The sequence below is a fragment of the Furipterus horrens genome, unplaced genomic scaffold, assembly GCF_987537825.1.
Source record: "Furipterus horrens unplaced genomic scaffold, mFurHor1.1.pri manual_scaffold_13, whole genome shotgun sequence".
NCBI classification, from domain to species: domain Eukaryota; kingdom Metazoa; phylum Chordata; class Mammalia; order Chiroptera; family Furipteridae; genus Furipterus; species Furipterus horrens.
In genome coordinates, this window is record NW_028327183.1 from 4,658,513 (window position 1) to 4,684,871 (window position 26,359).

The 26,359-nt window shown below is 44.6% G+C and overlaps 1 protein-coding gene across 2 annotated transcripts in view; it reads right to left on the bottom strand.

Annotated features, from left to right (window-relative positions):
• TOX3 (TOX high mobility group box family member 3) overlaps positions 1-26,359 on the bottom strand; it is a 100,557-nt gene that overhangs the window by 21,338 nt on the left and 52,860 nt on the right. The window contains exons 2-3 of one of the 2 annotated variants that reach the window (XM_090259532.1): positions 7,832-7,897; positions 3,347-3,598 (exon numbers count right to left, since the gene is read on the bottom strand). In XM_090259532.1, the coding sequence (XP_090115658.1) occupies positions 3,347-3,598; positions 7,832-7,897 (318 nt within the window). Of the gene's footprint in view, positions 1-3,346; positions 3,602-7,831; positions 7,898-26,359 lie in introns of both variants that reach the window. The other variant, XM_090259531.1, reaches the window with a different exon arrangement.

Below are 26,359 nucleotides of genomic sequence, written 5' to 3' on the forward strand. Positions count from 1 at the left end.
TTGCATGCTTGCATGAATATCTTTCATTTATGACTGACCCAATATGTCACAATAGCTGTCTAGTAAAAATAATCCACTTTCTGAAATTGATGTACTACTGATGTCAATGCTACTCAGCAGGCTGGGCAGATTACAGAGAGGTGTGGAAAAAAGAAAAAAAAAAAAACCTTTGGCAAGCTGGTTGTAGATTTTTCGGATTGCAATCTTTTGTAGATTACAATAATTTCCAGATGATCAACTGAACCGACAATAATGCATAGAGGGAAGGGATTTTTTAACCAAGACATACTATTGGTTTCTACTTGCCAAGCTCACGCTGCTTTAAAATTCAGGTAACCACAGCAAGCAAATCAAGGCTCTTCTTTCAAGTCACAAATGCAGCGACTTTCAATTTTTCAACAAGTCGCTTTTGAATACCAGAGTGTCATTTGCATCCTTTGAAATGTGAATGCTCATCATCGCACTCATTTTCTTATAGCTTTGTCTTAATATTTTTATCCTTTAAAGTTTTATCGGATTTTGGGGGGGTGATATTGGTGAATATAATCGTATAGGTTTCAGGTAGACAGTTCTATAATCCATCTTCTGGGTATTGTACTGTGTGCCCACCACCCCAAGTCAGGTCTCCTTCCAGCGCCGTTACCCCCCTGTACCCTCTTCTCCCTCCCCCGCCCCCTCCCCCTTTCCCTGTGGTGAGCGCCACAGTGAAATCTGCATCTCTGAGTTTTGGTTTTTTCTGCTTAATCCCCTCACCCTTTCTCACCCAGCCCCCACCCCCCTCCCCTCTGACAGCTGTCCGTCTGTCCTCTGCATCTGTGAGTCTGCTTCATTGGACTCATTTTAATCCCCCCTTTTCCTCCCGCTCTGTTTTTGAATATAATGGCATCCACTGAAGGAAGATAAACATGCTGTGCTTGTCCCCGACAAAAATGCAGCTCCTCAGGAACGTGACGAGCTGTCAGTCCCCCTAAAGGAGAACCAAGGAAGGCCCCGAAGACAAGCTGCTTTAGTGCAACATAAACAAGCTGGCTTTTTCTTCTTCTACGAGAGTCTTCATTCACCACAGCAATCCTTAACAGACAGCCACTTGCATTTGGATAATAAAACTTCTTACTTGCAGAAGGTGTGAAATCTCCGTGCACGCACGGACGCCGAACGCACGCGGTAGCAAATATTATTTATTATTTTTCTGGTGACCTTCCGGAGGGAAGTCTCGGAGGAGCTGTCGGGGAGCATTAGGATGGAGCTGGCCAACCCGGTACCCAGAGGGAGAGGGACGAGAACCTTGACACAGACTATTTTTAACCAGGCCTCTGGCAATTCTGAATTCAAGTTTAAAGGTGAACACGTCAAGCAGTACATACAACAGAGCCAACGACACGCTGTATTCATCATCTTTCTGTCCTGGTACATTTTATTTTCCCCAACATTCGTGATTTAAAACCCCAGGACATTTTCTTCAAGGTGAAATTCTACTAGAATTTGCAACAAGATGAGTCTGTTTCAAGCCAAAATAAATTACCATTCAGGTTCAGCAAAACTTTAGAAAGGCACCGATGAATGGGATGCGGTCCAGGTAAGAAGCATGACAACAGCCTGCATTAGCTAATGTATGTATACTTTTAAAAATCAATGAAATAATTCAACTGCTTTAGTGATGAGCAATACATTACAAAAGCAGCATTAAAAATTGAGTCCTCTCTCCCAGTCCATGAAAGCATTGTTCTTTAAGTGTATGCGAATATCATAATTATTTTATGATTCCATCTTCAGTTCTTTCCAATATAGTAAATTCAATTGACCATGAAATGAAATTTCATAGTCAAAATGCCTCCTTTACACTTTTTTATAGCTGCAATAACAGTTTTATAGCTTTAAGGGAAGGTAATTCATCAGATGTTTAATTTAAAGGCAGATTCTTATATTATTAATAAATATTTACCAATTTAATAAAGTACACATTTTAGCATGCATTATAAGGGCTTTTAACTATTTCTGCAACTTCAGTGAGCCTAGCTGAGCATCTATGAATAACGGTGGACCCTCTAACTCTCTTGGTGACTAAACTCCCTTTTTATTTTTATTATTTTCCAGGCACAACATGGCGAGCCTGACTGTAGAGGAACCGAGACAGAAGCCTCCTTTCTAGCAAGCAAGGGACAAACACGTAAGGAAGTCTACAGGAAACAGTTGTTGGAGGTGGCGGGGAACATTTAGGTATACTTAACGGCCCTTTCCCGACTCTTGGCTACATTCTTCACCGACAAAAATGTAAAAATAAAAACCCTGATGTTCAGCTCAAACACAAAAGATCACAGGCAAAGAAAATGATGTTGCCGCAAACCTATCTGGGAAAGTAACCTTATATTTCAGAGAGTGCGCTGAATCGCTGCCCGCTAATCCACTATGTATTTTGCAATTGTCTGTTGTTCTCTGGGGAATTAACAGGAGACATCAGTGGTGTGGTCTGAATGGGCGGAGAAATATGTAAACAAGCAATAGGATTTGTTTTTTGCTAAACCAACACATCTGTTTCATTTTATCAGGATTAAAAAAAAAAGGCCTTATAAACTATTGATCATGTTTAAAATGTCTGCTCAGTACCTCACCTAGACACAAATGCTTTCTATACCATGGTGGGGGGAAAAAAAATCCCAGCAGAAGAGTTTAAAATACTTAAGCAGATTTACTCTGGTGATTCCTGACTATAATTGCTCACTACGAAAAACAGAACCAGAATGATTGCATTAGGACTCTTGGCTCTCTGGAGTGCCTTAGCCAATGTTTATGACAATAAATAACACAATTAGGTACATTTCACACAATAACTGAATCTATATTTTCCTCTGCTGGTTATAAGCAATCAAGCTTTTCCCCTTCTCTGCATCACAGTTTGATATTTCATTTGGGGTAGGAGCATATCATGGATCAGAAACATGATGTTATGATCTGACAAACAAAAAAGACACACTATGCACCTGATAAGAGCTACCACTTCTAAACTCTGGTCTGGGCAGGCTTTCAACTCCAGTAAGCCGCTTTGTTAAACCAAAGATAAGGGAAGATTAGTTGCTTCCAAACCAATGAATTGACTTTAAAAAAATCATTTCAAACCAGAAAGATCTTACTGGGTCATCCCCTTTCATATGACTGTCAACCCACCCAACACCTTCTTGTCAAATACCAGGGACTGATCTGGTATCTGTGTGTACACGGCACCAGGAAGGACAATCCACGTGTGCCCCAACGGACAGACATGAGCATGTGGCAGAACGGGAGTGCTCAGATCTTTACCACGAGAAGCAGAAAGGATAAAAAACTTATAAGCAATCCAGTTGCCGCTTACCATGTGCAGCGCACTGCTATGGAGCACGCCATCTTGTTCCACGAGATTCCTCGAGATTGTAATGGACGGAAGATCCAGGCTCTGAGGGGGAAACTGAGGTGTGAATTCACTTCCCTGGGAAGGCAAGGGGTCGCTGAGGCCTTGAAAGGGGAGAAGCACATCCGGAATGCCCAGGGCGGGGTCCGACTCTGGAGGAGGCGTGATTGGGGGGATTTCAAACTCCTCGTCCCCGAGGCTTGGCGTGTGGAACGTCTGCTAAAGGAAACAAAACACAGATTATTGTCGGACCCTGGTCCTCTATTGTATTTCTCCCTGGAGAGAAAAGGAAAGATTTCGCATGAAAACACGACATGGCGAGGCCAAGTATTCATTTCTCAAATGAAAACATCTTAAACACAGATTGTCATACAGAAAGTTTTGCTGATCGTTCCGATTAAAGAGTGAGGTCTCATTATCATATGGTTTTAAAGGCGTATCAGTATTAATAGTTTTTTAATGCGTACTTAATTAGCAACATCTGTCTTTGTTGTTAGTTGGAGCAGCAGCGACATTAGATCTGGCTATATAACAAATTGCCACTTTATTGATATGTTAGTGAGGCGGCTCAAACCACTCACACTACCCACATGCTTCATAAAATGCCGACGGTTCTGTGGTGCGCACACACAACAGTAATCCAGAAGTGAACATTACGCATATTTGCTTTCGGTCCCAACATATAAAACGAGTCATATTCAATTTGTGGTTTGCTTTTTTTTTACATTTCCTTATTGGTATATAGTCCCCAGTGCAAGGCATGCTTCTCTGGAAATTGTTACTGTCTGTCAGGCACCGTTTTCTATAAGGTTTATCATCAGCACACCTATTAAAAGGTTCCTGTCCCTTTATGCAAACTACAAGGAGCATCCTTTTCCTTTTATATGAAGGTTTTGGTCTGGCTTTACCAGAACCGATTCTGACAGTCTTCAACTTTTAAATATGATCCGTAGGAGGAGCACAGAGATCTACTGATACAGATTCATTTTCCCTCCGCTGAGGTTGCTCACTTGGACAAGTGTTATTTCTCAAGACCTAAGAGTAAATAGTGCACTGCTTTCATCATTGCTACTTAGATTCTTAAAGATAGTGTTATAAAATATGGCTCCGTGATGTACCCGCAGACCTTACACTCAACCCCACCGACCACTGTTCTTAAAACTAGAACTTGGATTGGGAGGGGGAGGGGGTGGACAAGGTCTGCAATATTATTTTGGGTAGAATGAAAAGGTCCAGGGGGCACTCTGATATATTTTTATTCTTAGCTCTGGGGGTCAAATTTACAGTCCATTTATTATTAATAACATTTCTGAAGAATGAATTGGTGTGAGATAATTCAAATCTGCTGTAATTGGTTAAGAGAACTCGTTTAGAGCTGAAAATCCTCATTATTCAAATTATGAACTGATGATACAATTTAACAGCCACTTGAGAGAAAACAGAAACAAACCGAAGGGAAAGAACACATTTCTTACACGTAGACCCTGTCAACTGTTATCTTCTATCTCACCAGAGATACAGAGGTCACAAGCCACAATGGGCCATCGAACATCGTGAGGTCCTTAGCGGATTCAATAGAGGCAGAACGTCAGAGCAGGGGAACACATTTGAAAGCTTGAATGACACATTAGGTTTTTCTGACACATTTATCCTAATCATGACCCCGAGAAGGTGTTGATTTCTTACTACGGTACCCCAAGTTCTCAAACACAAAGGGGTGAATTGGCTGCAAACGTGGTTGGCTAATGAACGTCACCCTATGGCTGCGTCTGCTGTTATTTTGGCACTAACGCAGCCTAGTAACAGATGCGAGTGTAATTTGTGACTCATTTGCTACCCCATTACTGCTTAATGAAATCTAACATATCACATTAACAATACGGATAAACACTCATTCTTGATATGTGGCATTTGGCTGTTTTCATTACCACTGTAATTAACACTTGAAATATTATTTCAATAAATATTTAAAGTACTTTAAAAATGGTCAGGGTAATCATGGCCCTGACAGAAACACGAAGCAAATGTATGAATTTCAAACTCGGAGTCGCCTAAGCTCCCACAGTGGCATCTACGGGGCAGTATCTACGTGAAGGGAATTGGTTTCAGGCACAATTTCGACTTGACTGCATAGAAACTGAAGTCTTCCTGAGTCATTTGCACTCATGAAAATGTTGAAAAATAAATAAGTTTACTTTTAATGTAGCCATTGGGAAATGAGGCATGTGCTCTATAATGTAGTACATCAACGTTTACTCGGGCTTTATTTTTTGCTCAAAAATGATGTACAGGGACATTGTCACGTAAGATTGCATTCTAAACTCTAACATAAACATGTCTTATGCTAGGCAGTCAAACATTAGGAGGTTTTCATTTTTATTTTTGTTAAGGATTAAAGAGAGAGACCTTATATGTCCTGAGAGTATAATTTTTTAAAAGATAAAAATAATTTTACGTTGGGATTTAGTATTCTAGTATATCATAACCTGATGAAACAATACAATAAAATTATATTACATGTCAGACACACGAAAATGCTAAAATCTTCCACTGCTTTTAAAGAGAGGTAATATAATCCGATACAATGTTAAGTGTTCCTTAGGGAAAAAAGTAACAAAACCCCTGGCTGTCTGAGATTATAAAAATCTCCATGGACGGCATCACCCACAAAGACAGAAGTTAGCGACTTCTGCGCACGGCGCCTCCTGACCAACATCCGATTGATCACCGAGCGTCCCTACAATTACTTCTTACAGATATTGCCTTTCCAGTGTTTACCTTGAACATGTTCGAGTAGTGTGTACATGGTTAAATACCATCTGTACCGAAACGTTCAAAACATTTGTTCCTTTTGATAAAAATGCAAATCTGGAGAACTGTTGTATCAACACACAACAGCCAGCGTCTGACACGGTGAATTATCACAGCTGGAATTAAATTGTCTTGGAGCAGCTGCCGGCGCTGGAGCTTTCATCAATGTTTGATTCAAATGTAGGGAAAAGATCCCGCAGAATGAAACATCACGTCGTCCTTACAGATGGGGTTTGTGTTCATTATCACAGACAGCACAGCAGTGCATGCCAGCAACATTCCCTTCTCCGGGCTGTCTTCTGCGTTCGAGCGCTGACGGTCACTGTAAAAATGATTCATCGACGCCTACTCGGAATTCTGGATTCCCCGGTTTTTTTTCTAAGAAGTTCTCAAGGTTAATTTCTTTCATACCACTGGCCTCCTTGGACCAAGACCACTGATGACACCATTATGATTTTCATTCTCTGGGCTCAAGCTAGCTCAGTGCCCTGTATTTGAATGTACTTGGAAACGGAAGATTTTTATTACAGGAACCGCCAAGAGGTTCCATTTGGACCAGTTTCACTGTTTGTTCTTGTTTTAAAATCTTAAATCTCAGAGTCTACTGTTTTTCGGAAACCATTCCCTTGATCGAATTGAGATCACGTTTTTTTCTGGGGGGTAAGCCAACAGATCAGACAACTGCCCTAAGCAAATAACTAAGGAATTCAGTAAAAACAGCAACATGACAGTATGTGTTCCATTTGGACGAGTAAATTGTAGACAAACCCAGAGCCAAGATGGCGCTGCCTTTACTTCCTACCAGCTTTCCTGACTATGACCATTCCATTCATTTATTCATTCAATGTTTATTGAGCACCTACTATGTGCCAGGCACTATACTAGGCTATAGGGAGCTAACAAAAACCAAAAAGTTTATTTCCCTGCACTCCCACCCAAGACCCCAGACACGATAATACTGTTCTGTCACGTCGCTCCCCATATCATAGCAACTTAATGAAACTATCCCCAGAGCTACGTGAGGTTAAAATACAGTAGGCCCTCGCTATATCGCGGTTCACTTACCATGGCCTCACTGTATCGCGGGATTTTTAAAAATATTGTATTTAATTATTTATCATGGGTTTTTCATTATATCGCAGGATTTTGCGGTACTATATAAATATATATGTTGTTAAAGTTACATAGGTTTGAGAGTGTAGAATAAATGTAAGGTTCCTACTTCGCGCGGGGGGGGGGGGGGTGTCTGGAATGTAATACCTGCAGTAAGTGAGGGAAGACTGTACTTCTACCCTATTTCCAAAATAACCACTTCTCTGCTTAGATTACCTATAGAATTTGTATTGGTAGATGGGTTTTAGATACTTTCTCATTAGTTACTTTTGTTTGTTTGCACATGTATTTATTTTCATTGAGAGATGTGTGTGAATTGCTAACATTCTCCACAGCCTTGGACAAGTGACAGAGACGTGTCAGTTATTTTCCTTCCCAATAGGTTTTTCTCATTTCTCCTAAGTCGTTACCTTGCGCCACATACGAGAAAGACAAATCCAATCCTTTGCTTTTCCCTTCAAGCCTTTTAACTGATCTAAGTAACACACACACACAAGGGACAGGCACGCGACGGGAAGCACCCACCTCGCTGGCCGCAAAGAAAGCGCTGTTTGCCTCGGCCATATTCATGTAGTTATTGTTAGTTCCAAACTGAAAGGAAACAGATTGTTTGAGGTTAATAGGCAAATTAATGAAGGATGGTGGTGGTTTACTTCATACTTGAGGGGATCTGGAAAGCATGCTGGTGTTAGGGGGTGAAAGAGGGGTTTTCCTCCGAGCAAGCGGGGACGGGGACGATTTCAAAGCGCCCTTGTACCCTGGCGGCTGGGACCCTCAGAAAAACCACGCACGGAGTTAGGCTAACTTGACAATTCCAGAAAATGGTGTTGCTTCTCATCCAGACGAATAGCAAAGGGAGGCACGCGCAAACAGACGGCTGACGGGTCGCTAGCAGGTGTTGTGGATGGAACCAGCGTTTCTCAGGAAGGGGCTAGAAGGAACAGAGCTTCCCCCCCAGAATCACCTTGACACATTTTTAAAGCATGTTGCGTCCCATAGCTTACTTTTCCAGAACAGATGTCACCAGCGCGGGGAGGTTAAGATGTGAATTAAAGGGAAGAGAATTCAATTCCCAGGACTCAAATTCTATTTTCTAGTGAATGGGGTGTGGTGTGAATATAAATAAATAATAAGACTAAAGAATATTTCTTTAAATCTCCAGAGTTTAAAACGATATCTATATCCATCAGAGCTGCTGAAAATAGTGATATTTAATCTCTCAGTGTAACATTAAGTGCAAAGAGATTTAAAAAATAAGCGGGATCCCATGAACACAGCATTTTTATTTAATTCCCTAACACAATAGCCCATTCATACCATCACAAATAAGACTGTATCAGCATTTCAGGCGTAAGCTCTTTGCTTCTAGGGACCTGTTATCAAAATGTTCAACTTGGATTTGGGCAGAAATGTGTTTTCAGGTTCGGCCGGTAGAAGCAGACACGTTTGGTTGCTTTAAACATTCTGTTATCAGTCTGGCAAGGCTCTGTGGGCAAAATTAGCTGGAGTTATATTATTTCCATGAGTTTTCAATAGTAAAAGGATGCCCTCCTTTTTCCCCAAGTGTATGATTTCCGTCCTTTAATGCATTAAATAACACCTAGGTTTGGTCTCCAAAGGGTGAAACATGTATATCCATTCTTCACTACAAATAGAGCTAGTAATTATTTAAAGTAGAAGGCACAATGTTCCCAAGGCTGGGGGGTGGGGGGGCGGGGAGGGGAGAGGAAGGGAGACTAAACAGAACATAGATACAGACCTACAGATATAAAAGACCCGCGTAAATCCTCTCAATAACCCCACCAACACTTCTTTCTGGGGGCGCGGGGGCCCCCTCAGTCCCTGATGTGAACCCGTAAGTCTCGTGCACAGAAGCAGGATTGACACGCTACACTTTATCATGTCAGGGATCCAAGAACTAAGCAGGATTTATACAGAAGACTCTCACGGCTGCAGAACGCTGGGACGACCCCTGGAAGCAAAATCCCGCCCCGCACAGCGACACCTCCATACACACTTGCACAATGAGCCCTCAGATTCATTCGGATGAATATCTTTATAAGGATTTCTGAAAGATGTATTTGTTCATGCTTAAGAAAGGCCTTTATCTGGCTTCTGGGAAGGCACAGGATATCAAAAACAAATGCAGACTTAGCTCCAAACTATCAAGTTGTGTACGTTAAATAGGCGGAGTTTTTTGTATGTCCATCACGCCTCAATGAAGTGGTTTAAAAATGATCTTAAAAAATGTTAAAGCCACATGCGTGGGTGCATGTGCACACCGTGCACACACGCACACACGTTCACAAACACATTTCCCCGCGTCGCCACAACGTTAAAAATATGCAAGAAAAAGTCGATTCTGCCTTGGAATTCTTGATGAATTAATAATCGTGGAATTAAAATCAGGGGCCTCCATTGCTCATGTTCTTTATAAATATTTATGAGAACTTGGGTCACGATGTGTATTTCATGCACCAATCCCGGCTCCCCAAACCGCCGACAGCCTGTATCTCAACTTTAACGTTATTTAAATGTAGGTTTTGTTGGGGAATTAGAAATCCATTTAAGGCAAACAGCTCATTATCACAGAGTTGTTTTTTTTTTTGTTTGTTTGTTTTAAGATTAAACTCACTTATTATCTAATAGCACCTAAAACAACAAAGAAAAATAAAATGGCTATTAAACGAAAGGCCTAAACAATTCAAAAAACAAATTAAGCTGAGAGCGAAAGAAGAACTGGGTTAGAAATCCTCTTCTGAACAGTTAGGATACGAATGTAATTACTGAAGAAACTACAGCTAATCAGCTGTGAATTGTATCCATTAATTAGTATTTGCCCTGGAGAAATGAGGAAAACCAGTAACACACAGGCGCCTCCTGTGAGGACCAGCCGCGGGATGGCGTCGGTGGCGGCGCTGCGTTTAGCCAAGCAGGTGGCTCCGGCGGGCCAGGTAATTTGAAAAGCTCTCACCTAAAGTACCAAGCCAGCAACGCAAAGCGCCCTGCGTATCTTTCATGTCTATACAAGGCCTTAATTAATGGCTTTTATTTGGAAGCACTTGGCCATCAGGCAGGAACAGCTATGGATCCTTTCAAATAGAAGCAAAAGTCTCTATTTGTTGGGGGGGTAAAACATCTCCTCTACGAAGATGGCTTCCAATGCTGGCGTGTTCCAGGCAACTGCCCTCCTCCTGCCCGGGTGGGCAGGCCCCTGGTTTAGGACAGTCAGGTGAAATACAGGACAGGAGCCCAGTGACATTTGACTTTCAAATTAACAACTGTTTTTTCTTTAAAAAAAGTATAAGTATGGGCCATGAGCTATTTGGGATCTAGAGAGACCGAAAGAGCGTTCTTCACCTGGGATTCAGGTTTAGCTTGGTGGTGTGTATTTTTATCGGCTGAATCTGCCCCCACCCCCACCCCTGTCGTAGTCACCCTGGTCAGAAGGAAAGGGACGCCACTTTCCAGGGACTTTCCTTATCTAGTCATGCTAGCGTAATTTCGCTTATTTTAAAATATGACCTATGAACCTGCTTGATGTGTTTGTGGAAGAAGAGATCTGATTCTCAGGAGAAAAGGGACCCTTTGGGGACAGAGCTGTAACCTAATGACCTCTGAATAATTAACTTCAACTGAATCGTGTACAATTAAAAGTATGTTCGACAAGGCAGTGACATGGATGAACACATTCTGTTACCAGAAATCCGAGGCCCACGAGGGGAGGGGCCTCAGCTGTGCTCGCCGCGGGCCCCCCCAGAGCTGACGCCAATGCCCGGCGCATTATGAGCACTCCAGGACTGGTGGACGGAGGCGGGGGGCGGGGGGAAGAAGAGGGGAAATCCCATTTTAACTTCAGTGTCTTATCGTCACCCATCCGAACTGGAGGAACTGTCACTTGCGTTTTGGTAAGAGTGGTGACGACAATGACGATGACGATGTGTCTGCCTGGGAACGCCTTCTACATACATTCTTTCACTTCCCTGGGTGCAGCTAAATGTAATTTGTTTCCCAACACCCAGTAAGATAAACATAATCACTATCCCCATTTTCTAAATGAACAAACGGAGGCTTCTCAGGGCCAAGCTTCTTGCCCCAAACATGGAAGCCTGGCCTCCACCCTGCCTCGCAAGCTGTATGACTTATAATCCAATATCCATAAAAGCTGGAATATTTTACTGATCAATTCCATTCTAAAATGTATCAATCTTATCTTACTCAAAGCTAGAGCTTCCCAGAGGGCATTTCAAGGTACCTAAGTCCAGTAAAATGTTCCCAAGAAAGGGGTTGCACAGCCCTGTAAGTCTGGGAAAGGCTGCAGACCTCGGCTGTCTCTGACGAGTCAGCTACAACGTCAAAGGTTCTGAGAAGTCCTGCAGTTAATTCTTCAAGGCACCACAAGGTTCTGTGCTAGGCACAGGCCACAAGATGGGGAAGAAGATGAAAAAGTTCCTACTTGGATGGAGCTTACATTTCTCGTAAGTGTGAGAGAGTAACATCCCCCGCCCCCCCACCACCCCGTATATATATATTTTTGGAACACTTCCTTTTGTTTCCCCACAATGCCTTGTGGGGAACACACCGTGGGAACCCTTGTTCCAACCTCTTTACTGACAGTATCGTTTTCTTTCCCCTGAATCGTTATAAAAGGTAATAACCTAATTTTGAACAAGGTAAGGTGCATGCATTTTGCAAATCAACTAAATAAGAATTTCTAAATTACGCCTTGTTAAGTCACCTTAATTTGGCCTATTCCCAGGCTTTCTAGATGGTAACTCTTCATTGCTGTCCCTTCAAAGATCTCCTACGTAACCATATGAGGGTCATAAGAGTGGGTCAAAACAAAATATTTCAGGTAAACTACATGAACATCATGTGAAAGAGAGTAACTACCCTAGAGAGTATATGAAAACATTATGAAAGAAATAGTCGTAGTCATATATACATACATACACACACACACGGAAACAGCCACTGAGGGGCAGGAGCATTGATGAGGTCCTTTCCACTTATAGGCTCTAATAGATATGATCCCCAAAAACCTAATTATAAGGCAGAACAAAATTACTCTGCGTCTGCTCATGTCTTCCTAATTTCACAAAAGAACATCTTCATTGCCCTTGGAAGCAGATTTACTTTTGCTGCTTGATGAGTCAGTACAGTTTCGGTGAATACAATTTATGAAGGACATCCATGATAAAGCAGTATTGCAGGATTTAAAAACAACTTATTAGAGAGCCTTGTGTTCGTGGGCTGTCTGCCCGTGTGAGGTGCCAGCGTGAATGAATGCTGAGTGTCAGGTCCAGCCTGTCCAGCAAAAAGGCTGGGGAGCCTGGGGAGCAGCACATACAACACCCCATCTGTAACCCCAAGATGGATACTTCAGCCTGATGAGCCCACGCATCGTCATTCCCGCTGAAATTACTTTGACACCCGTGTGAAGAATCGCACAGACTTCTAATAAAGGAGCGCACATGCAGGGTATCAAACAGCTAAATGGCATAAATTTCATCCTTGAGAAAAAGATAATCTTTCGAAGTCGCTTTTCTGTTTTCCCATTAGATTTGTTAGCAGACACCATCCAATTTGATGCCTCAGTAAGGACATCTGTCATTGCTTACACAAATGAACTGTGCCATCGTGGACCAAGTGTGCCAAGCCCGGTCACGTGACGGGGAAGGCGGCACTGTGACGTTCACACACTCTCCCAGGCTCTGCTAACTCCCCCATGGGAAAGAACTTACCGCAGATGATGGAGTTCTAACCACGCTCAGCAGCGGTAACATGTTCCAAGGTACAGAACCCCAAAGAGTGGATGCTGGCCCAATGTGGCAAGTCATAATGACACCCCAAATTCTCCCATCAGGAAACAGAGGAAGACAGTGAATAAAGAGAGTCTATACCAGAGGTTATGGGTTCACAGTAGTCTGGAAACAAACACCGGCAGGCAGCGGACCCTGAGGTATAATTATCAGGATACACAAACGCAGACACACAATTTTGCTAATTCTGTACATACAATTACATAGAGAGAATTATGCACTCACATATATAATTACACACACACACACGAAAAAATCAGAATTTACTTATTAAAAATCGTGTATTTATTCTTCCATGTTTAAACCTCAGCCACCTTCAAAGTCCTCTCCATCTGACACAACACACCGACTGAGACTTTTTTCCCCTGCTCAAAACAGTGTTTGAACTTGTTGATTTTGATGCCGTTTTTTTGTTTCACCTCTTTCGTATCAGCAAAACATTTCCCTTTGAAGACTTTTTCCATCCGGGGAAACAAAAAAGAAGTTGCTCAGGGCAAGATCAGGTGAATAGGGAGGGTGGGGCACGGTGGTCATCACTCAGTGAGGGGAGGGGGGACAGGCAGGTGCGCTCCTAAATCACCCATCACAAAATGGGCAAACGCACTGAAAGTCTTCAAAAGCATTCACTGAAGCCGAACACAGCCTCTCACAACAACGCCAGCTAGTGCGCTGATACAGCTGGGTTCCCTGGCCTGCTGGCTGTTTCTTCAAGACCCCAGACGATACATCCCCACGTCACGGTCTTTCCACTGGCTGTTACCTCTGCTGTGGTGCCTCCCCACATCCCCATGGCTGGCTCACTCCCCGCCTTTGGGGTCCTTCCTCAAATATCACCTTCTCCCTGATGACCCTGTAAAACTGCTTTGCAGCCCTCCACCTCTAGCACTTTCTCTTCCTCTTCCCCTACTCAATTTCCTTCCACCACACTTTTCAACATATTTATTGTCTTTCCCCCGCCCCGCCCCACCCCACTAGAAGGTAAATTTAATGATAAGAACGTGTGTCCACTGTTTGCACCGGTGCCCCAGCAGCACGAGAGAATGCCTGGTAGCGAGCAGATAGTCAGTCAATCTCAACTGAATTAATTTCTAGATGGGAAACGATGCTACGCCACGCCCAGCAAGGCACAGTCTAAGCACCTAGAACCCAAGTGAGAAGGAGAAGTGTCTGTCACCACGGGTCCCTCCCCAGGCCACATCCTACGGGGAAAAGGTGGTGATAGAATGAGCTAGAGAAAGTTAATGTTATTCATGCTAGAGATAGTTAGCCTGGAAAATGAGCTTTGTTCTATAAAATGCACGAACCCTCTTCTAGAAAATACGTGGAGGCCCAGGCAGGTGGGCAGGACCGGTCGGGATGGGGCATCGGGGGGCTGAAAACGAGCTCCGACGAACGGCACAGGTTCTTCCCGTAGGTACAGAGCGGAGGGAGGAGAAAGCCAACGACGAGGCAAGAGCCTGAGTGTCAAATTTGACAGCTGGTTTTCTAGTTTTTGTTATTGTTTAACATCTGTTGTCAATATATTTTTTTTTTTTTTTTTTTTTTGGCTTTACAGTCTAGGTCAGTTCCTCAGTGTGGCGCAAGGGGACCACGGGATAACCGGGTACCTGGTGAAAATGCTGATTTCCAGGCCCCGCCCTGCATTCGCTGTATCAGAATCTCCAGGCAGGGGGTCCCTAAAAAAAGGAATTTTTAGCCAGTTCCTCAGGAATTCTGAAACACGCTCATGTTCGCCCAGTACGAGCCTAGTTCATTTCAGACTAATGTGGTGGAAATTTCTTTTTGTAAATAAACCTCTCCATCTTTCTGATGAAGATCTTCCTGAAAGCCTGATGTAGCAGCAGCTGCGACAGGAACCTGGGGCCACTTGTGAGGAGGCGACCGTCGGCCAGGAGGAAAGGCGGGAACGTCCTAGGCTGGACCCTGCAGGGAAGGCCCGTCCCACCGTCGGGCTTTCCAACAAGTTCTGTGGCCCCGCAGAAGGAACAACGGTGCCTAAACATACGGACTCCACCCGAACAGGGAGGCCTTCGGGTTGGCATGATCTGGACACATTTGAGTCTGTGAATTGCAGAACCATCTGGACTAGTTAGAAGTGGCAAGGGAGGAAAAAACTAAAAACCCACTCCCCTTGTTTCATATCAGGAACAAATATAAGTAGGGGAGAAGCTACTAAGCTTCCCAAATCACATTTTCTTTTTATTTTTTTTTTATTTCCTGTGATTTAAAAAAGAAAAAAATCTTTCGTGCTATTCTAGGACAGCTGTCCCAGTTTTCCCCCCTTTGCCCTGCTCTGCCCAGCCCATCCCTGCTCCCACATCCCGTTTTCTTTAGAGCCCAAACGGAGCACACTGGGACGGGTCCCACAACCACACATAACCCCTGCTCAGAGAACGGGAAGAAGAGGTCCCGCTTTTCCTTAACTTCACACATGAAAGGCCAATGGTAACTAACACACGTGCTGTTAAGTGGCCGCATTTTTTCATGTAATTCTGGTCTGTCACCCCTTCCTCCTAAAAGCCTTACCGACCCATAAGTGAGTACTCGTTAGATGCTAATGAATAGGATACATTGCGGGAATATATCTACCTTTCTGAAGATGTCAAAAAGTAGCAGTAGAAGCTATGATTGTGGCTTTTAAGAGATGACAACTCCATCAAGGTGATGGGGCACAAACATTTAACAACCTAGGGGCCACGTCAGTGAGTGGCAGTGACAAACAGCCCGCATGTTTAGGAGAAGGAACGGCCATTCTGAGTAATGAGTCTTGAGCCAAGGAAGAAGGCAGGAGGAGGAAGCATCCCAGCAGGCTGTAGTGTGCGCAGGCTTGGTTCCAAGGCCAAAGCAGAGGCCCATGTGGCTGCAGGGCAGGTGCCAGTCATTGAGAGAAGGGACGGAAGCTGGGAGAGATGGTAGACAGCCAGGTCTGGAGGGCCCCAAAGGCCAATCTGAATGTTTCGAAAGGTCCTCAGTAGGAAGGCCCCTGAAGGACTTTGTTGGAGGGAAGAGGCAGAGAAAGAGATGGTTGGAAAGACCGGAAGCAAGAAGACCCGTGAAGACCATGACAAGCCCAGCAGGACATTGCAGGTGTCTAGACAGCAGAGGTCACAGGAGGAAGAAAGGAACACAGACAGCACTTCATCTCAAGTTAAATGAACTGGCTTTGAACTCCAACCTCCCCAAACTGGTTGTGGGCAGCAGGCAAGTTACATACCTCGTCCTAGGGACAAGTTCAAATCCCAGCTGAGCTACTTGTTGGCCAGGTAATTGTGCACAAGCTACTGAGCCCTCGTTTGTTCCAGGCTCCCACCTACAATACACGAATAATAGCATTTGCCTCAATATGGGCGCTTTGAGGACTAAATGGGTCAGTACGCAGAAAGCCACCTTTTCTATCTGCACTCATGGCCAAGGTAACGTTTCAATGAGCCTTGTAGAAACCAAAACAGACCGAGCCCATACATTTTACAAACTGCTATGGCTTATATAACAAACAGCACAGGACAGTTTTACTACTTAAAGAACTTCAATGGCTTCCCAATGGTATTTAGAGTAAAATGCAAACTCAGGTCCATGGGCTGCAAGTCCCCACATGATCTAGCCACTGGTTCCTAATCCCTCTCCCTCCTCAGAAGGCCACCTGTACCCACTGAGCCGCAGGCTCACTGCTCTGCTGTTCCTCACTCCCTCCTCTAGGCCATCACTCCCTGCTCTGGGCCATCACACCCTCCTCTGGGCCATCACTCCCTGCTCTGGGCCATCACACCCTCCTCTGGGCCATCACACCCTCCTCTGGGCCATCACTCCCTGCTCTGGGCCATCACACCCTCCTCTGGGCCATCACTCCCTGCTCTGGGCCATCACACCCTCCTCTGGGCCATCACACCCTCCTCTGGGCCATCACGCCCGCCTCTGGGCCATCACGCCCGCCTCTGGGCCATCACGCCCTCCTCTGGGCCATCACTCCCTGCTCTGGGCCATCACGCCCTCCTCTGGGCCATCACACCCTCCTCTGGGCCATCACTCCCTGCTCTGGGCCATCACGCCCTCCTCTGGGCCATCACGCCCGCCTCTGGGCCATCACGCCCTCCTCTGGGCCATCACGCCCTCCTCTGGGCCATCACACCCTCCTCTGGGCCATCACTCCCTGCTCTGGGCCATCACGCCCTCCTCTGGGCCATCACGCCCTCCTCTGGGCCATCACACCCTCCTCTGGGCCATCACGCCCTCCTCTGGGCCATCACGCCCACTGTTGTCCCAGACTGGACCACTCTCCACTCCAGCCTTAGTTTATGTAGGTCTCTGCTTACTGTTCCCTCCTTCGGAAAGCCTCCCCAGATCAGCCTGGCTACCAGGACAGGCACGCCCATCCTTGGTTTTTGTCCATTCCCCCACTTTTTATCTCCAGAGAGGATAAACTGCATCCCGCTGTCTGTCTACTGCCTCTCATTTCATTAGAACGGAGCATCCATGACAATGAGGAATTCATCAGCTTCGATGTGGCTTCCTCGGGCTCTGGGCAATGGCTGGCCCACAGTGGTCGGCAGGTGCTCCGCTAAACCTGTTGGATGCATGAGCGAGTGAGTGAATGAGCCAGAGAGATCCAAGTTCAAATCCCAACTCTACCCCTTACAAGCTGTGTATCGTCAGGTAGGCTGCATGTGTCACCTCCCTGAACTTCCAATTCCTCCATTCTAAGGAGGAAAAGACGGAACTTTGTTGTCAGGAGAAGTGAGACAGCACAAAGTCCCCAGCAAAGAGTGTCAGAGGGAGGAGGCACCTGATAAATGTCAGGAAATTAAGAATGAGGAACCTGAAAAGGGAGAAGTTGGATAATCTGGGGAAAAGAAGTGGGTAATTAAGACAGTTCATGGAATATTTATTAAATGCATATAATACAAAAGAGACGATGGTAGATATTGGGTAAAAAGGTGTAAGACTCAGTTCCTCTCCAAGAAGAGCGCTAATGAAAAAGATACCTACGACTCCCCAAGGCAGGTGCCACACCAGGGAGAGACGCACAGCATTCTCTCTGGACAGTCAGCAGAAGATTTCAAATAAAAGGAGTCATTTGAGTGGGGTCCTGACGGATGGGTAGGAGCTTGTCTGTGAAACGAGAGCATTCTGATGAAGTGAACGACTTGGACAAAGGACAACGGGCACACAAGTGGGCCGGGAAGGCCACAATGTGGGAACGCACACTCTTTTGGCAGAGACTGGGGCGGGGGTGGGGGGATGGGAGCCAGCAATTACAGAGTACACTTGGGAGAGGTTTAGCTCAAACATGCTGTACGGAGCAAAAGTACGCTTGTAGGTGCAGGAGAGACTACAGATGAAGGACAAGATCAACCAGCAAGAAAGAAGCAGAAGATCCAGAGTATAACTTCCAGAAGGTGAGAATCACGTCCATTCTGCGTGTCTCCTACGGCATGTGGCGAAGTGTGGGCATCTTTCGTGTGCTGACAACTGGAAACACAGATATGCCTCGTCTGTTCTGGTTTCCTGAAGATCACTGAAGAGAGAGCTGAGAGCAGCCACTGAGTATGGACGGAGAAGGTGGCTCCTTTCTTTGCTGTCACTGTAAGAGCCAGAAGAGCCCCTTCCCCTGGCCCCCAAAGAGCTGATATGGACATGTTATATTATGAGCAGCCCATCACTTAGGGTTTGAAAGAGCCATGTCTCCTGATATGTCCCTGGGAGTTAGAACAGCTTAGCTCTCATGGGTCGTGGGCACTTCAGTGCAAATTTGTTTGAAAGAAGTAGATCCACTGAGGCGCACAGTAGGGATCATCTTCAAGGATGCTCAGAAAACGATTCCTTGGAAAAGTCGTCCTTGGCACCACCTTGATCACCCCTGGCTGGACTGGCTTCTCCTCCAAGCTCCAAGGTAGCCTGTGCACCACTCTACACTGTGCAGAAATGACCAATTTCAATGTCTTCAATGTCTGTCTCCCCTGAGGTCAGAGGCCGTTTGTGCCTCACTGGCTATTGCAGCTCCGTGGCCTGGCACACAGTAGGTACTCAACCGGTCAACCTCACGGGTCCCTGCAGTAGGCACCTTCATGGTGGTTAAAGACATGTGACTAAGCTGTTTATGTTTCTGTGCACATGACAAACCACGGTGATGGTTTGCCAGAGTACGCCAAGCCTTCAAACAAAAGAGAAATGGAAGTCATAGAAGATAAAGTCTGAGTTATTTCCCGGAGCTGCCAGATTTAGAGTTCATGTTGCAACCAAATGACTAAGGACCTTAGAGACTTAAGGGAGCAACAAATTAAGGAAAGTGTTCTTTGGTATTTTTAAATAAAAACATCGTAAGTAATTACAGCATTTATTTAGTTCAGTAACCACATGCTACTAACCAATGATAAAACATGTCCTCCAATTTCAATCCCTGTAAGTATAACTTAGTATGAATTCCATCAAAACAGCGACTTCTTATATTGTCTCCCATTCTTAATCTCTAAAGTATAAAATCTAATGCTGTTAAACCACAACATGTCTAACTAACTGCATGTAAACACAGAGGCATACAGATTAGTGATTCTCAACTAGAGGCAATTTTGCTCCCCCACGGGACATTTGAAAATGTCCAGAGAGATTTCATTGCCATGACCGGTGGGTGCTTCTGGGACCTAACGAGCGAAGGCCAGGGATGTTGCTAAACATCCTACAAAGCAAAGAAAGAGCAGCTCCCGCAACAAAGACTTATCCTGTCCAAGATGTCAAGGGTGCTGAGACTCAGAAACTCTAACACAGAGCAATCCGTGCAGTAAGCGTAAACAAAAGATCAGGATAAATATTACAGGATTATTGCTTCCACAGGATCCACACACAACAGGCATTGTTTTCTTCAGGCGAGCATTAAGCTGACTTCGGCTATATCTGTTTATAAGATTATTGACTGCAATTAAGGATTATCTTAAATATGTTTCAAATAGGTATCAACTAGTTGGTTGTCAGCTATGAAGCTTTCCAATTATGTAAACGCTCAGTTGCTTTTTTTTTTTTTTTTTCCTGCTATGAAGAAGTCAAGAAATAGAAATAGAGTAACAGGTTTTTCTAAGGCTAACATTTAAAAAATATCAATAAACTATAAATTCTCAAGTGGCGTAATGTGTTTATTTTGAATCCTCAATCATTTTTATATTTTTATTTTTTGATTATAGTTGATAGTCAGTATTATTTTATATTAGTTTCAGGTCTACAACATGTAGCTGGACATTTATGTAATTTATATAATTTACGAAACGATCCCCCGATAAGTCTAGTACCCACCTGACACCGTACATAGTTATCACAGTATTATTGAATATAGACCTATCAACCTCAATCAGTTTTCTAAACCCAATACTTGAATCCTGCTTAACTCAAAAGTCATCAACGGTAAGAAGTTCCTCAGCATACAGAATATATAACCATTTAAATAAAACAGGATGACACAGGGAGTCTGTTTGGGTCTACTAACTCATATCCATCGATTCCAAAAGTTCACGAACAAGTCTCAGATGCTTGATGAGAAATTCTAAGACTTAGCTACGAAACCCCTGGTGCTGGTCTGGCCGTTACCACGTGCCAGGGCTGGGGTTTAGAGCCAGCGGCAGACGACTTTTGCTCACTCGGCAAGAATATCTTGATCACGCACATTTCTCTGGGAGTTTGATTGCCTGAATTCTGTAGGGACTTTCTACCAGATGGGTGATCATACAGCTTTCATTAGTTCTCTGCATCTTACCGGTTATGTGTTTATTTGTTTACCTCAAGTCTTTTACTAGGGAAAACTCAGAGGAAACTCAATCCCCCTCCCTTTTTTTTAAGAGAGAGAGGGGAAGGGAGGGAGAAAGACGGGGAGAGAAACATTGATTTTTGAGAGATACATGAATCGGTTGTCTCTCACATTCCCCTGACCAGGGACCTGGCCCGCAACCCAGGCTTGTGTCCTGACTGGGAATCGAACTGGTGACCTTTCGGTTCACAGGCTGGCACTCAGTCCACTGAGCCACACCAGCCAGGGTTAACTCCCACTTCTGATAAGTTTTTAAGGAAAGATGGAAGGAAATCACATTCTTTTCAACCAACTATGCTAAACTTTGTAACTTAAGATTTTATATATTTATTTAAAAAGAGGGTTTTCCCCCATAGACCTATAATTTAATTAGTTTGAGTATGAGGCTAATGGTTTCTTAAACATAATCATAAAATAAAATCCCTTCAAAGTAAGGGCTGTTGGCTTTCGTCTTGAAGGCAAATAGAATTCAGTCAAGTTATCAATGTTAATCTGGTGTATAACTCAAACTTACCATAGCATTTTATATAAAATAACCATGAAGTTAAGTATTCCTAAATAAGAGGCATTTTATTCTTAGCACCCGAAACAGCCGTTCTATACCAATACATTCAAGATTACCTTGACATTTCCTTGCATAAATTTAAAAAGATGTGATTATACAGCAATTTGTAAGCATCTCTTCTTAAAAACATATATCAAATTTCACACGCTTCAGCAAAAACCAAATTCTATTCCAGAAGAGTGACTCAACTATAGGAAGGCAAATTATATCAAGTTGTAAATGCAAAAGTGACCGAAAAGGAGATAAACCAGATGTAAAAAATCTTAAAACAATCACAAAGGGATATTACTGAGGCTGCATTTTAAGCTAAAGAAACTATGTGAATACCATCTAAAAACGTATGAACCTTCTCAACATGCCAATTAAAATGCAACCTGTGGGGGTGGGGGCGGAATTTCTGCTTAGAAACTTAAAAAAAAGAGGCAACCTACCTGGCTTTAAAGTAAGACGTGAGTGCCTTAGTTACAGGGATTCACATAAAGTGCACCTGTTACCAGCCTATATTGACTCCATCTATTCCCACAGAGATGACGTCCTCATTGCTACCACTGGGAGAATATTCAGGGCACGCACACAAAAATTACTCCACATGCCACAGAGCTGGTTAATAACTGAGGGAGAAGGTATGATCCGCCATAAAGCCTATCTATAAATTACTTTAGCCATAAAAAAATTAAAGAACTGCAGCTGCCTTCATATCAAGATTAATATTGAAAATAACCCCAGGATGAGGGAGAGATCCCATGAGGGACATCCCATGAGGGACGTCCATGTGGCATCAGCCATAAGCCTCTGCTCCCATCCCCACCATTCTCTCTGAACCCTCCATACCCAAAATAAGTGCTCACAGAAGCCTGCACCCCACAACAACTACGCATGTCCCCCAAACCATCTCTCCTATTTAATGACGTTCGTACAACTATAAAGATGTGAAGTTGAAAATCCAAAGGCATGACTGAAAGGAAGGGTTTGTGGAGAAGGAAGACTCTCGACGTGAAAGACCAGACTTCCCCCTGAGAAAAGAAGCCCCTCAGGGATAACAGGATGTAGATTGTGAAGGAGCTTGACCATAGCGTTGACCGGAGGAGAAGAGCCAAGAAGACACCAAGTGCTCACCCCGCTCATCCCAGGACTGAACCGTTATGAACTCCCCTTCCGAACGAGGGCTGGAAGGAAACTCTCAGGTGCCCACCCACCCACTGCTGGGCAACACATTTTCAAGCTGCCTCCTTGCCCAGTCGGGGCGCTTTTTAATACGAGAAACAGTAACTTCACCAAAGAGACAAGGTTTCATTTCCAATGACAGAAGTTGAAGGGGATGCCTTCTGAGGGCGTGTGTTGCTTTGTGACAACTGCTGACCAAGGGACCCTGGCCCTCGTCCTGGCCCTGCCCTGGGAGCCGGGAATGCTGGAGGGTTCGGCTGACGACGTGGAGCTCCCCCACGTAGCAGAACACGCAACGCTGAACACAGTGTCGTGCATTTGAAACCGATCCTGAAGTTCCCCAAACCTCACGGACTCCGACAGTGCAGAGGAACACCATTAATAAACAAGCTCTTCCCAAGAGCTTTACTGCATCAAGTACACACATTCTAGAAAGGCTGTTTGTCTCAACTGTGCCAACTGTATTTTAAACAATTCGGGAGTGGTTTTAATGACAGAGGAAAGTGGACACTATATGACAGAAAACCATAACTCACAACCACATAATTTAAAATTTTTTTCTATGCTTTCTAAAATTAGCACGTATTAGTTCTGTAATCAAGGAAAACGATATTTACACTGGAATGTATCTTAACACGTGTTTCCTAAATCTCTGTCAGCATGTAAGAAAATAAAAATCCTGGGAGTACAAACCAGCCGTCATCCATGTTGACTGCTTATTCTTTTACTCATCCTCACAACAAATATATCCCGACAGCATCTATGTACGAGGCAAGCTGCCAAAATACTGAACATACACCATGAACCCCAAAGATGGTTTCCTGCCCTCACGGAGCCCAGAGCCCAGAGCACAGATGTCAGAGAGCAATCACATGATCGTAGAAACGTGTGGTGAAGCGTCCCCTGCAAAGTACGCCATGAAGAAGGGCCCAGGCGCGTTAGAACAGGCGCCGGTGGGCCAGGAGGGAGACATGGCCGCGGCCAGGGGAGGTGATGGCAGTGTGAGCCGAGGCAGCGATGGCGGGCGGGTTGGGGAGCGAGGACGGGGAACGCTGAGACGTGGATGGATTCCAGGGTGCGGATGAGTTCAGAGAGGCGAGTGAGCGGCGGCTGCCGAGGAGGACGGCTCGGTCCGGGGCTCGTGCGACTGCCATTCATTGAAACAAGGGAAGCTAAACAGAATGGGGCTTGGGGATGGGTGATGGGCTGGGTCATGGGTGCATTTTAAATGTGTTGGGGATGTCTGTAGGGGATGCCTATAGTTGGCAGGAAAGGTCTGGCATAGGGACTTTTTTGAAAGACTCATGGGTGCAGTTGCTCAGTAAAGCCATCAACGTGAAGGAGACCTGGGGAGGGAGAACTGGCAGAAGAGGGCCTACAGCAGGGCCTTGAGAGACTCCAATATTTAATGACAGGGACGCTGACCTAGCCAGGGAGCCTACGAGAGACTGGCAAGAGTTTTAGAAGGGCAGTCTAGAAAGAGTGACATTCCTGACGTCAACAGGAGACAGTCAGAGAGAGGGATCGGTCATGTTATTCATGGCAAAAACTTGGGAGCTGAAATCTAGTTCTTGGAGTTAGCGATGCCAAGATGGTTTGCCATTCACAAAGGCAGAGACTTGAAATGGGGGGCAAGGAGAGTACCAGCTGCCCTCAAGGAGCTGTGAAGACAGGACAGACGGACACGCAGCGACTCAGAACCATATGCAAAGAAACTCAAATACTCAGCTCCCGCTTCGGTGGGAGGATAAGGGAAGGAGAGGAGAAATGCAGAAGGCTCAGCTAAGGAAGAGGTACGTACAGAAAGAAAACGCGGTGAACACCCATCAGATAATCTTGCTTGGTGGGGGAGAAAGAATAATAAGCATTTAAGTTATCCCTCAACAGATAAGCAGAGTCCAAAGCTTGTCTATAAAGGAAAATCTCTTAGGACAAATGAACGAAAAAAAAGACTTCCTTAAAATAAAGCAGAAGATGCATTATTTGGGATTAGAGAAAAGGCCTCGTTTGCCAGTGAACTGTAAGAGCTGGACATCCCCCGAACTGTTGGTCTGGCAGAGATAAAAGCACCAGGCCGTTCCGTGCCCGTCACCATAGCTAACGGGCCGCCAAAGCAGCTGAGTCATAGGTGACAAAAAAGGAAAAGGACAGGCCCTTCATCATTTGTGTGACAAAGGGGAAAAAAAGGAGCTTCCCCAATGTCCTGTCACTGCTAGGCAATGTCATATATTTAAAGTCATTATAGACCAACTGAACCGTAGGACTTAATTGTAACATAGGAATAGCTGAAAAATAAGCATCCATGTATTGAGCAAGAAATACCTCCTGTCTCCAGTTTTATTCACCCGCACCCTGTAAGTATGAGAAATTATCCAAATGTGTTCAGAAGCAAATGGCACCTACTAGGACAAACAGGATTGAAAGGCTTGTGTCCGTCTCTGGGACAACAAGTCCGTAAGCCTGAAACTACCACGGTCCTGCGTCTTCTTGCTACTCTTTAAAAAACAAGAGATCCAGACTACATTTTATACTTCCAGTTAATGCATGAAATATTAACTGGAAACTTCTAATAGAACGGGAAACCATTTCTCACAAAGCCATTTGGTTCTGATGACGGCTGATGCCGGGGCACTTTTTAAATGGGCAGATTTGTCGACGGAGCAGTGTGTGAATTCCCACAAGTCTGCAATTTTTTGAAATCAAAAATGTAATGACTAATCAAGAGAAGTGAATTATCCCCCAGTCCTGACATGTATAATGAAACTCACACCCGCACTGACTCTCAGCCCTTTCATCTGAGGTCCTGTCAGCTCTATAGAGCAGGCAAAAGATATACTTCCAGGTCTCCAAGTTTGAAAAACAGTAACTAACGGACGAAGCTTTCCGGATAGCCTTCTGGTATATATTTTCTTTCTCGAGCACCTGCCACATCTTCCTCGCCCAGGCCGCCCCCTCCGTCTGAAATGCCGCTGCCTCTCCCCCCGACTGCAGGCAACACCCCCACCCCCAGCTACGCAACGCCACCTCCTCTCCTGCGGGAACCGCCTCAGCTCAGGGCGCTGGAGTTGCTGTCTCCCCTTCTGTGCGGTCTTCAGAGCCCTTCCTTCCCGTTTCTTTCCCCGCGGTCAGCATGCGCTGAGAAGAACGAATTCTTCCTAGGTGTCATCTCACCCCCTCGTCCCCCACCCTGTGGGGAGCTTCATACAGGGCCGGGACCGCCCTGTTCCCCCGGGACTCTTCTGCAGGGCTAGCTGCATACAATGCTTCAACTATAGAAGAAACACAGTAATTACTTGGATTAATTTTTTTAGTGGAAAACATCCCCTGAAGAAAAAAAAAAAAAAAGAAACAGTCACAAAAGGACAACATAAGGAAAAGGGATTCAAATCTTGACATTATATCACATGGGTCCCAGAAAATCAACCCCCCAAACTTGCCTGCAAAAACCTACAAATGACTCAGTTATTCAACAGATGTGTAGGAGCCTTCTATATGGAATACACACACATACACACACACACATGCAAACACACACACACAAACACATAAAGGACTAAAGCCTGGGATATATGAGCACCAAAAATATCTCTCCTACGCGCACGATGTATTTTTTAATTGAAGCACAATGGGCAGGCAATAGCCTATTGATTTCGGGTGTAGATCAGAGTGGTTGGATATGTGCAATACGAAATGAGCACCTCAATAAGTCCCGTTGC